Source organism: Triturus cristatus, chromosome 2_1 (assembly GCF_964204655.1).
Source record: "Triturus cristatus chromosome 2_1, aTriCri1.1, whole genome shotgun sequence".
NCBI classification, from domain to species: domain Eukaryota; kingdom Metazoa; phylum Chordata; class Amphibia; order Caudata; family Salamandridae; genus Triturus; species Triturus cristatus.
Window position 1 is genome coordinate 6,470,308 of NC_140581.1, and position 12,285 is coordinate 6,482,592.

At 43.4% G+C, this 12,285-nt stretch overlaps 1 protein-coding gene across 1 annotated transcript in view; it reads left to right on the forward strand.

Moving 5' to 3' along the window:
• The window catches only part of LOC146863595 (NACHT, LRR and PYD domains-containing protein 3-like), a 478,230-nt gene that overhangs the window by 358,278 nt on the left and 107,667 nt on the right, over nt 1-12,285 (forward strand). Inside the window, exon 8 of the mRNA XM_085627604.1 lies at nt 8,296-8,382. Coding sequence (XP_085483730.1) covers nt 8,296-8,382 — 87 coding nt within the window. The remainder of the gene's footprint in view (nt 1-8,295; nt 8,383-12,285) is intronic.

Consider the following 12,285-nt stretch of genomic DNA (forward strand, 5'->3'; position numbering starts at 1 on the left):
CTTCGTATTTGAGGACTTCTGTTGCTTCTTTCTGCACTTCTTTTGTTTCTTTCTGTGCATTTTTTCTTCTTTCTTCACATGTCCTATCTCTGTAGGCATAGTTAGAAATTAGCATTTAAAAAACCTTTGAAATTCACAGAAAAAACCATAGGTTTCAGGCACGTTATAGTTAGGAATTAGCATTTAAAAAACCTCAGAAATTCACTGAAAAAACCATAGGTTTCAGGGGTGTTATAGTTAGCTGGACTTTTCACTTGTACAAAACCATTGAAATTCCCCCGTTATAGTTAGTTCAGCTAACTATAACTCGCGCGCCCGCAATGCACTGCTGATGACGTCACATATTACATCACTCATGACATGGTCAGTGACATCACTCATGACATCACTGATGACATCTCAAATGACATCACTGATGACATCACTGATGGCATCACTGATGACATCATCCTTGTGATAGAGTGGCAGACCTCCTCTCACCCTAATATAACCTTTGATACACACATTCAAAAATAGAGACTAAAATTTTCAAAACAATGGACATACCAATACCAGTTACAACAACCTCTTCAGTAATTCTAAGATCCACATACACATCCACTCATTCACCAACAGTCCTATACAGTCACTCATACATGTACTCACTCATCATATGTACTCATACACCTATACATCCTGTTACACAATGCCACTCATCCATAGAGTTACTCACACACATAGTCACTCATGCTAATAAAGAATCAAACATACATTTACTTGCATATACAGTTATACACACACCACCATACTTACTTCTACGGAAACTTACACATACTTAGTCTTTTAAACAATCACTTATAGAAACACATACTTATTCATACAGGAACTCTTTCAATCTCTCACTCTCACATATACTCACATATAGACACCAATAGTCACATATACTAGTTTAAAACATATGTAGTTACTCATAAAGACACTATTGAGACAGTCATTCACTCACTAACACACCCATACACACACTCATCCACCCATACAGTCCTGCACACATGCTGTGTTCAACACATACAAACAGTGAGTCACTCATTCATGCACCTATGCACTACGTAATACCCCCCACCGAACCATGCAGACACTCAGACTGATACTCAAAAAACCAACTAATAACCTAAATAGACACCCATGTAGCTACTCACCAACCCATGCAGCCACTTATACACAAAGTGAGAGACTGATACAGATAATTACATATTTAAACATTACTCACTAAGCCATGTATTCACTATGATACACTTAATCAGTCAGTTACACAATCAATTTTTCAAAAACAAATCATCCATTTAGACACTTATATACCCATTTATTCTTCCATCGACCTTGAGATATACATATATAAAACATATTTAATTTTCAGAAAAACACACATTCACTGGATGATGTCATCAGTGATGTCATCAGTGATGTCATTTGAGATGTCATCAGTGATGTCATGAGTGATGTCACTGACCATGTCATGAGTGATGTAATATGTGACGTCATCAGCAGTGCATTGCGGGCGCGCGAGTTATAGTTAGCTGAACTAACTATAACGGGGGAATTTCAATGGTTTTGTACAAGTGAAAAGTCCAGCTAACTATAACACCCCTGAAACCTATGGTTTTTTCAGTGAATATATATATATATATATATATATATATATATATATATATATAAACAACAAAGAAAGTTACCCCGAAGAGCCGCACTGCAAATGTGATAATCCGCTTTATTGTGTGCAAGGCAGCAATCAGACACGGTGGAAAAACATCACGATATTCAGCCAGCCAGACGCGTTTCGAGATTTGGTCTCTTCCTCAGTGGCAAACTGTTGACTGGTAAAAAAGCGGAATGACGGCACACCTTGATTTTCACTGTTCCTGCCCCAGTGGGCGTGGCCGAAGGCATTCTGGATCATGTAGTGCCGGCAATATGACCTCAAGGCAAGTGGTAGCAGTGTAAGGCACAAACTAAGCAGCATGCCACGTTATGGATTCAAACGTCAACCCACTTGGGACTTACTATGTTTTTAAGTGACAGTAATGAAGCGGACTCACTTGAGGTTATATTGCCGGCACTACATGATCCAGAATGCCTTCGGCCACGCCCACTGGGGCAGGAACAGTGAAAATCAAGGTGTGCCGTCATTCCGCTTTTTTACCAGTCAACAGTTTGCCACTGAGGAAGAGACCAAGGGCCTCATGTAGGTAGCCAAATACCGGTCGGTAACGGCCGATTTTCGGTAATTATACCGTTACCGACCGGTATTTTGGCTATTGGTATGTAGGGGGACAATTTTTGGTTTTGGAATTTACCGAATCGGTAATAATACCGAATCGGTAATGTTACCGAATCGGTAACTTGTCCGATTCGGTAATTTTACCGATTCGGTAAATTCCGAAACCAAAATCGAGATGTAGGGGGAGTGTGTGGGTGTTTTTAAGAGTCGGTATTTACCACCAACTTATAGTTGGTGGTAAATAATTAATGTATGTGTATGGGCATTTTGAAGCGCGTAGCAGTGTGCAATGTGGCATACATACATGCCCTTAGGGCATGTATGTGTGCCACATGTGCACACATGGCCGAATCAGGGGTGCAACAGGGTGTCAATGTGACACCCTGCCACCCTTGCTTGTTCTCCACCATTACCGAATCGGTATTTACCGATTCGGTAATGAGGCATACCTTCCCCTCAATGGGAAGGTATGCCTCATTACCGAATCGGTAAATACCGATTCGGTAATTACCGAATTGTAACGAATCGGTAAAAAATACCGACTCATTACCTACATACGAGTTACCACTTCTAAAATACCGATTCGGTAACGTTCGGTATTTTAGAAGTGGTAACTGGTATGCTACCTACATGAGGCCCCAAGTCTCGAAACGCGTCTGGCTGGCTGAATATCGTGATGTTTTTCCACCGTGTCTGATTGCTGCCTTGCACACAATAAAGCGGATTATCACATTTGCAGTGCGGCTCTTCAGGGTAACTTTCTTTGTTTATATATATATTCAGTGAAAAAACCATAGGTTTAACACATGTTATAGTTAGCTGGACATTTTACTCGTAAAAAACCAATGAAATTCCCCCGTTATAGTTAGTTCAGCTAACTATAACTCGCGCGCCCGCAATGCACTGCTGATGACGTCACATATTACATCACTCATGACATGGTCAGTGACATCACTCATGACATCACTGATGACATCTCAAATGACATCACTGATGACATCATCCAGTGAATGTGTGTTTTTCTGAAAATTAAATATGTTTTATATATGTATATCTCAAGGTCGATGGAAGAATAAATGGGTATATAAGTGTCTAAATGGATGATTTTTATTTGAAAAATTGATTGTGTAACTGACTGATTAAGTGTATCATAGTGAATACATGGCTTAGTGAGTATTGTTTAAATATTTAAATATCTGTATCAGTCTCTCTCTTTGTGTATAAGTGGCTGCATGGGTTGGTGAGTAGCTCCATGAGTGTCTATATAGGTTATTTGTTGGTTTTTTGAGTATCAGTGTCTGATGTCTGTATGGTTTGGTGGGGGGTATTACGTAGTGCATAGGTGCATGAATGAATGACTCAGTCTTTGTATGTGTTGAAGTCAGCATGTGTGCAGGACTCTATGGGTGCATGAGTGTGTGTATGGGTGTGTTAGTGAGTGATTGACTGTCTCTATAGTGTCTTTATGAGTAACTACATATGTTTTAAACTAGTATATGTGACTATTGGTGTATATAAGTGAGTATATGTGAGAGTGAGAGATTGAAAGAGTTCCTGAAAGAATAAGTATGTGGTTCTATAAGTGATTGTTTAAAAGAGTAAGTATGTGTAAGTTTCCGTAAAAGTAAGTGTGGTGGTGTGTGTATATTTAAGTAAATGGATGTTTGATTCTTTATTAGCATGAGTGACTATGTGTGTGAGTAACTCCATGGATGAGTGGCATTGTGTAACAGGGTGTATAGGTGTATGAGTACATATGATGAGTGAGTACATGTATGAGTGACTGTATAGGACTGTTGGTGAATGAGTGGATGTGTATGTGAATCTTAGAATTACTGAAGAGGTTGTTGTAATTGGTATTGGTATGTCCATTGTTTTGAAAATGTTAGTTTGTATTTTTGAGTGTGTGTATCAAAGGTTATATTAGGGGAAGAGGAGCTCTGCCACTCTATCTCAAGGATGATGTCATCAGTGATGTCATCAGTGATGTCATTTGAGATGTCATCAGTGATGTCATGAGTGATGTCACTGACCATGTCATGAGTGATGTAATATGTGACGTCATCAGCAGTGCATTGCGGGCGCGCGAGTTATAGTTAGCTGAACTAACTATAACGGGGGAATTTCATTGGTTTTTTACGAGTAAAATGTCCAGCTAACTATAACATGTGTTAAACCTATGGTTTTTTCACTGAATTTCTAAGGTTTTTTAAATGCTAATTCCTAACTATAACGTGTGTGAAACCCATGGTTTTTTCAGTGAATTTGCAAGGTTTTTTAAATGCTAATTCCTAACTATAACGTGTGTGAAACCTATGGTTTTTTCAGTGAATTTGCAAGGTTTTTTAAATGCTAATCCCTAACTATATCGTTTTTGAAACCTTTGGTTTTTTCAGAGAATTTGTATGGTTTTTTATATGCTAAGTGATGTATTTTTAATTAAAGATATTTTTTTTTATTTAAATAAAATTACTTTATATTCATTTATATATTATCTGTATTTTTTTATAAATTATTTTTTTTAAAAATTCAATTTGGATATTTTTTTTTATTTAATTTTTTATGTCCACTTTTTTTTTTTTTATAAATTCTTGGGGTGCGCGCTCTGAGCGCGCACCTAGTACTATTTTATGAATTCCGGCGTACGTTATTTACGTACGCAAATATACTTAATGGTGCGCGCTGGGAGCGCGCACCCAGTACGTATGCGTACGTACGTAGGCATGCGTCCTACGCCCTCGACGCGGTTTACTTCCGCATACGCTAAAATTATGCGCAATAACGGTCGCGTATACGCGTGTTCAACGTATGCGCGCTAGGTACGCGTATATGACGTATGCACCTTCGCGTTTACGCGTTCGTGCATACGTCATCGCGGGGTGCGCGCACGGAGCTTGCGCAGTGCGCGCACCTCGGGTTTATACATAATAAAACAGTATTTTTTATTGGTTATCATTACTTTCAGTTTCTAATTGTATCAATACCACACCCAATCCCCTCATGGCAAGTCATGTGATCAAGAATCTTCACTTTTGATTGGTTTGAAGTACTTTCTGTTCCAGATTCTTCCCAAACCACACCTACTCCCCTCATTATTAGTTCTGATTCCTTTGGAGAAGGAGCTATTCTGTTGTTGAGAGACAATGGCTGAACAGCAACCTACTTCAGACAGTGAGCAGGACACTCTTGAGAGGCAGAGGAACAGGAAGCAGAAAGACAGCTTTATATGGCAGTTTTTCACTTTTCCAGAGAATGAGAAAAAGGTAAATGCACCGAAAGTTACATGTGTACTTTGTAAAAAAGTCTTATCTCGTGGGAATCCTAACAAGAAATATTCTTTTAGCATTCACACTATGTTGAGACATGTTTACAAAATGCATCCAGTATCTTATCGTCGAGCTTCTGGAGAAAACCCTCCACCTGCTCAGCCGACGACATCTGCAGCAGCTCAACCGAGCACATCTTCGGCAGCTCAGGCGAGCACTTCAGCTGCGATGGTGCCTTCACCTGTTTCTTTACCTCTTGTTGGTCCACCTTGTTTGGCGAGGTTGTCTACACGGTGCACCGATTGCGGTTCTCTTATTTCTGTGGGGGAGACCAGTCTTGATCTCCTTCAGAGAAAATTTGATGCGCATACGTGCACTAGGCCATAGATGTTTTTTCTTTTTTTGCGTTTTTCTCTTCCTGTTTCCCTCCATTAACTCAAGGGCTCTTTTAAGAGCCACTTATAAACTTAATCAAACAAATTTTTTTTTTAGAATTTTTTTTTGAAATTTTTTTGAGGTGCGCGCACCCTGCGCGCACCCATGTTTTTTTTAATTTTTTTTTTTTGAGAGACTACAATTAAAAATTGAAAATGTGATTGTACAGAAGTACAAACCTCAAAACCCCACTCGCTTTAATTCTTTTTTTTTTTAAGTTTTTTTTCGGGTGCGCGCTGGGTGCGCGCACTCGGCGATATTTTTTTACAAAATATTAACCTTTTTTTTTTCCCTACAATGTCCTACTTTTAACCCCCTTACAATGCCTACTGGGTCTATTTCTACCCACTCTGCCCCCTTTTCAAGTTCTCCCCCTTTGTTTATCACCCCCTCTTTATGCGATAGACAAAATGGCGGCCGCCGCTTCCTGATTTCCACCGATTCGAATGTTTACTAAGATCTAACAACCAATCAGAATTGCGCTCGCGCACGGCGAGGTGCGCGCACCCAGCGCGCACTCTGCGCGCTTATAGATATATATATTGATTTAAAGGCTATTTTCTCAGAATCTACTGAACAGATTTACACCAGACCTACAAAAGGCACTTCCTTGACCTGGGGACTACCTCTCTGCCAAGTTTCTAGTAATTCTGTTCAGCCGTTCGGGCTGTAGCCCTGTCTAAAGGTCCTATGGAAAAATGCATGGGAAAAACGCGTTTTGGGACCCCCCTTTTATCTCAGCCCCCGCTTGACAAATCCCCCCGAGACTTTCAGGGTAGGAGCGGAGCGTAGCGCCCCACCTATTTTGAGAAATTCGCGAACATTCGTCGACCGGCGCCAAAGTTATTCCAAATAGAATGTTGCGGATTTCCTATGGAAAAGGGGTCCTAACTATAACTACCTACTGGCGACCGCCAGTAGGTAATATATATATATATATATATATATATACAGATCTCTCTCTCTGTCATATATACAGATATCTCTCTGTGATATTTACTGATCTCTCTCTCTGTGATTTATACAGATCTCTCGCTCTCTGATATATACAGATCTCTCTCTGTGATGTATACAGTTCTCTCGCTCTCTGATATATACAGATCTCTATCTATGAAATATACAGATCTCTCTCTGTGATATAGACGTTCTCTCTTTGTGATATAGACAGATCTCTCTCAGATATATATATACATATCTCTTTCTGTCATATATACAGATATCTCTCTGTGATATGTACTGATCTCTCTCTGTGATATATACTGATCGCTCTCTCTGTGATGTATACAGATCTCTCGCTCTCTGATATATACAGATCTCTCTGTGTGATATATACTGATCTCTATCTATGATATATACAGATCTCTCACTGCGATATTTACTGATCTCTCTCTGTGATATATACAGATCTCCCTCTGTGATATATACAGATCTCCTTCTGTGATTTATACAGATCTCTCTCTCTGTGATATATACTGATCTCTCTCTGTGATATATACAGATCTCCCTCTGTGATTTATACAGATCTCTCTCTTTGATATATACAGATCTCCCTCTGTGATTTATACAGAACTCTCTCTTTGATATATACAGATCTCTCTCTGTGATGTATACAGATCTCTCTCTCTGTGATATATACTGATCTCTATCTGTGATATATACAGATCTCTCTCTGATATGTACACATCTCTTTAGGCCTCATGCGATGAACTGATCTCCAAACCCCTTGCAATAGTTTCATCTTTCTATATCACATTTATTAGTGATGTGGGTTCCTCATGTATTGATATCTCTAATATGATATAATTTATGCTGAGCTCTCTGGACCGCATATGCTGTATAGCTCACTCTGTACCTCATGTGATATACTGAGCTCCCTGTACCTCATGTGATATTGTGATATCTGTGCACCCATGTGATATACTTATCTCCCTGTACCTCATGTGATATACTGATCTCCCTGTACCTCATGTGATATTGTGATATCTGTGCACCCATCTCCCTGTACCTCATGTGATATACTGATCTCCCTGTATCTCATGTGATATTGTGATATCTGTGCACCCATGTGATATACTTATCTCCCCCTATCTCATGTGACATCGTGACCTCTCTGCACCTCATGTGATGTACAGATCTCTCTAGTCCTCATATTATATATAGACACTGATCTACCTCAGCCTCCTGTGGTATAAAGTTATCTCTGTACCTCATGTGATATGCTGACCTCTCTGTACCTCCTGTGATAGGTTGAGCAGGATTACCTGTTAAAAGGTTTCTTGTCTCTTGTCCTGGATTTGTGTTTTGAGCTTGTCTAAGACTCTGTTTTTCTGTTGCCTGCAGCATCGGCTCCAACCCTCTCGGAGACTTAGGGGTGACCATGATGAAGACGGCCCTGATGCACAGAGACTGCAGGCTGCTGAAGCTGAGGTAAGCCTGTGTACCTCACTAAGGGGCCAGGATAGAGAGGGGTAGGCCTGGAGGAGGCAGAGTGAAGAAAGGAGTCTGGGGGAAAGCAGCTGTGTGAGGGGACAGGGTGGGATAAGACAGGGTGAAGAGGGGCGATGACAGGAGTCTGGGGGAGGTAAAGGCAGTGGTATCAGGGGACAGGCTGTTTAGCACATATATGAGGCCTCAGGTAAGAAGAGGCTGATATCAGAGGGAAAAGGCTGGGAAGTAAAAGCTGCAGTAAGAGGATGCAGGGTAAGAGGAGGCTAAAGTAAGAGGAAATATGGGGTATGCTAAGACTGGGGTTAGTGGAGGCCGGAGTAAGAAGATACTAAGGTAAGAGGAGGCTGGTGTAAGAGGCTGAGGTAAAAAGATGCTGGTGTAAAAAGAGGCTTCGGCAAGAAGAGGCTGGGGTAAAAAGAGGCTGGGGTAAGAAGAGGCTGGGGTAAAAAGAGGCTGAGGTAAAAAGAGGCTGGGGTAAGAAGAGGCTGGGGTAAGAGGAGGCTGGTGCAAGACGCTGAGGTAAAAAGATGCTGGTGTAAGAAGAGGCTGGGGTAAGATAAGGCTGATATCAGAGGGAAAAGGCTGTGAAGTAAAAGCTGCAGTAAGAGGATGCAGGGTAGGAGGAGGCTGAAGTAAGAGGAAATATGGGGTATGTTAAGACTGGGGTTAGTGGAGGCCGCAGTAAGAAGATACTAAGGGAAGAGGTGGCTGGTGCAAGAGGCTGAGGTAAAAAGAGGCTGGTGTAAGAAGAGGCTGTGGTAAAAAGAGGCTGAGGTGAAAAGGGGCTGGGGTAAGAGGAGGCTGAGGTAAGAATAAGCTGGGGAAAGAAAAGGCTGGCGTAAGAATAGGCTGGGGTAAGAGGAGGCTAGTGTAAGAAGAGGTTGGTGTAAGAAGAGGCTGGGTAAGAAGAGGGGAGGTAAGAAGAGGCTGGTGTAAGAATAGGCTGGGGAAAGAGGAAGCTGGTGTAAGAAGAGGTTGGTGTAAAAATACGCTGGGGTAAGAGGAGAATGGTGTAAGAATAGGCTGGGGTAAGAAAAGGCTGGTGTAAGAATAGGCTGGGGTAAGAAGAGGCTGGGTAAGAAGAGGGGAGGTAAGAAGAGGCTGGTGTAAGAATAGGCTGGAGTAAGAGGAGGCGGGGTAAGTAGAGGCTGAGGTAAAAAGATGCTGATGTAAGAAGAGGCTGAGGTAAGAAGAGGCTGGTGTAAGAAGAGGCTGGGCTAATAAGAGCCTGGTGTAAGAAGAGGCTGAGGTAAGAAGAGGCTAGGGTAAGAGGAGGCTGGTGTAAGAGGAGGCTGGTGTAAGAATGGGCTGGGGTATTAGGAGGCTGGTGTAAGAAGAGGCTGGGGTAAGAGGAGGCTGGTGTAAGAAGAGGCTGGGGTAAGAGGAGGGTGGTGTAAGAGGAGGCTAGTGTAAGAGGAGGCTGGTGTAAGAGGAGGCTGGTGTAAGAAGAGGCTGAGGTAAGAAGAGGCTGAGGTAAGAAGAGGCTGAGGTAAGAAGAGCTGGTGTAAGAAGAGGCTGGGGAAAGAGGAGGCTTCTGTAAGAATAGGCTGGGGTAAGAGGAGGCTGGTGTAAGAAGAGGCTGGGGTAAGAAGAGGCTGGGGTAAGAGGAGGCTGGTGTAAGAAGAGACTGGGGTAAGAGGAGGCTGGTGTAAGAATAGGCTGGGGTAAGAGGAGGCTGGGGTAAGAAGAGGCTGGGGTAAAAAGAGGCTGGGGTAAGAAGAGGCTGGGGTAAGAGGAGGCTTCTGTAAGAAGAGGTTGAGGTAAGAAGAGCTGGTGTAAGAAGAGGCTGGGGTAAGCATAGGCTGGGGTAAGAGGAGGCTGAGCTAAGAAGAGGCTGGGGTAAGAAGAGGCTGGGGTAAGAAGAGGCTGGGGTAAGAGGAGGCTTCTGTAAGAATAGGCTGGGGTAAGAGGAGGCTGGTGTAAGAAGAGGCTGGTGTAAAAATAGGCTGGGGTAAGAAGAGGCTGGGGTAAGAGGAGGCTGGTGTAAGAGGAGGCTGGTGTAAGAGGAGGCTGGTGTAAGAGGAGGCTGGTGTAAGAGGAGACTGGTGTAAGATTAGGCTGGTGTAAGAAGAGGCTCCTCTTACACCAGCCTCCTCTTACACCAGCCTCCTCTTACACCAGCCTCCTCTTATACCAGCCTCCTCTTACCCCAGCCTCTTCTTACACCAGCCTCCTCTTACCCCAGCCTCTTCTTACACCAGCCTCCTACTACCCCAGCCCATTCTTACACCAGCCTCCTCTTACACCAGCCTCCTCCTACCCTAGCCTCTTCTTACCTCAGCCTCTTCTTACACCAGGCTCTTCTGAGCCTGGTGTAAGAAGAGGCTGAGGTAAGAAGCGGCTGGGGTAAGAAGATGATGGTGTAAGAAGAGGCTGAGGTAAGAAGAGGCTGGGGTAAGAGGAGGCTGGTGTAAGAAGAGGTTGGGGTAAGAAGAGGCTGAGGTAAGAAGAAGCTGGTGTAAGAATAGGCTGGGGTAAGATGAGGCTGGGATAAGAAGAGGCTCAGGTAAAAAGAGGCTGGTGTAAGTATAGGCTGAGGTAAGAAGAGGCTGGTGTAAGAAGAGGTTGGGGTAAGAGGAGGGTGGTGTAAGAATAGGCTGGGGTAAGAGGAGGCTGGTGTAAGAAGAGACTGGGGTAAGAGGAGGCTGGTATAAGAATAGGCTGGGGTAAGAGGAGGCTAGTGTAAGAAGAGGCTGGGGTAAGAAGAGGCTGAGGTAAGAAGAGGCTGGTGTAAGAATAGGCTGTGGTAAGAGGAGGCTGGTGTAAGAAGAGGCTGAGATAAGAAGAGGATGGGGTAAGAGGAGGCTAGGTACGAAGAGGCTGGTGTAAGAAGTGGCTGAGGTAAGAAGAGTCTGGGTAAGAGGAGGCTGTTATAAGAAGAGGCTGGTGTAAGAATAGGTGTGTATAAGAATAGGCTGGGGTAAGAGGAGGCTGAAGTAAGAAGAGGCTGGGGTAAGAGGAGGCTGGTGTAAGAAGAGGCTTGTGTAAGAAGAGGCTGCGGTAAGAAGAGGCTGAGGTAAGATGAGGCTGTGGTAAGAGGAGGCTGAGGCAAGAAGAGGCTGGGGTAAGAGGAGGCTGGGGTAAGAGGAGGCTGGTGTAAGAAGAGGCTGGTGTAAGAATAGGCTGGGGTTAGAGAAGGCTGGTGTAAGAAGAGGCGGGGGTAAGAAGAGGCTGAGATAAGAAGAGGTTGGTTTAAGAATAGGCTGGGGTTGGAGAAGGCTGGTGTAAGAAGAGGCTGGGGTAAGAAGAGGCTTAGATAAGAAGAGGTGGGTGTAAGAATAGGCTGGGGTAAGAGGAGGCTGGTGTAAGCAGAGGCTGGTGTAAGAATAGGCTGGATTAAGAGGAGGCTGGGGTAAGAAGAGGCTGGTGTAAGAGGAGGCTGGTGTAAGAAGAGGCCGGTGTAAGAATAGGTTGAGGTAAGAAGAGGCTGAAGCAAGAAGAGGCTGGGGTAAGAGGAGGCTGGTGTAAGAAGAGGCTGGGGTTAGAGAATGCTGGTGTAAGAAGAGGCTGGGGTAAGAAGAGGCTGAGATAAGAAGAGGTTGGTGTAAGAATAGGCTATGGTAAGAGGAGGTTGAGGTAAGAAGAGGCTGAGGTAAGAAGAGGCTGGGGTAAGAGGAGGTTGGTGTAAGAAGAGGCTGAGGTAAGAAGAGGCTGGTGTAAGAAGAGGCTGAGGTAAGAAGAGGCTGAGGTAAGAAGAGGCTGAGGTAAGAAGAGGCTAGGGTAAGAGGAGGTTGGTGTAAGAAGAGGCTGGTGTAAGAATAGGCTGGGCTAAGAGGAAGCTGAGGTAAGAAGAGGCTGGGGTAAGAGGAGGCTGAGGTAAGAAGAGGCTGGTGAAGAAATAGGCTGGGGTTAGAGGAGGATGGTGTAAGAAGAGGCTGGTGT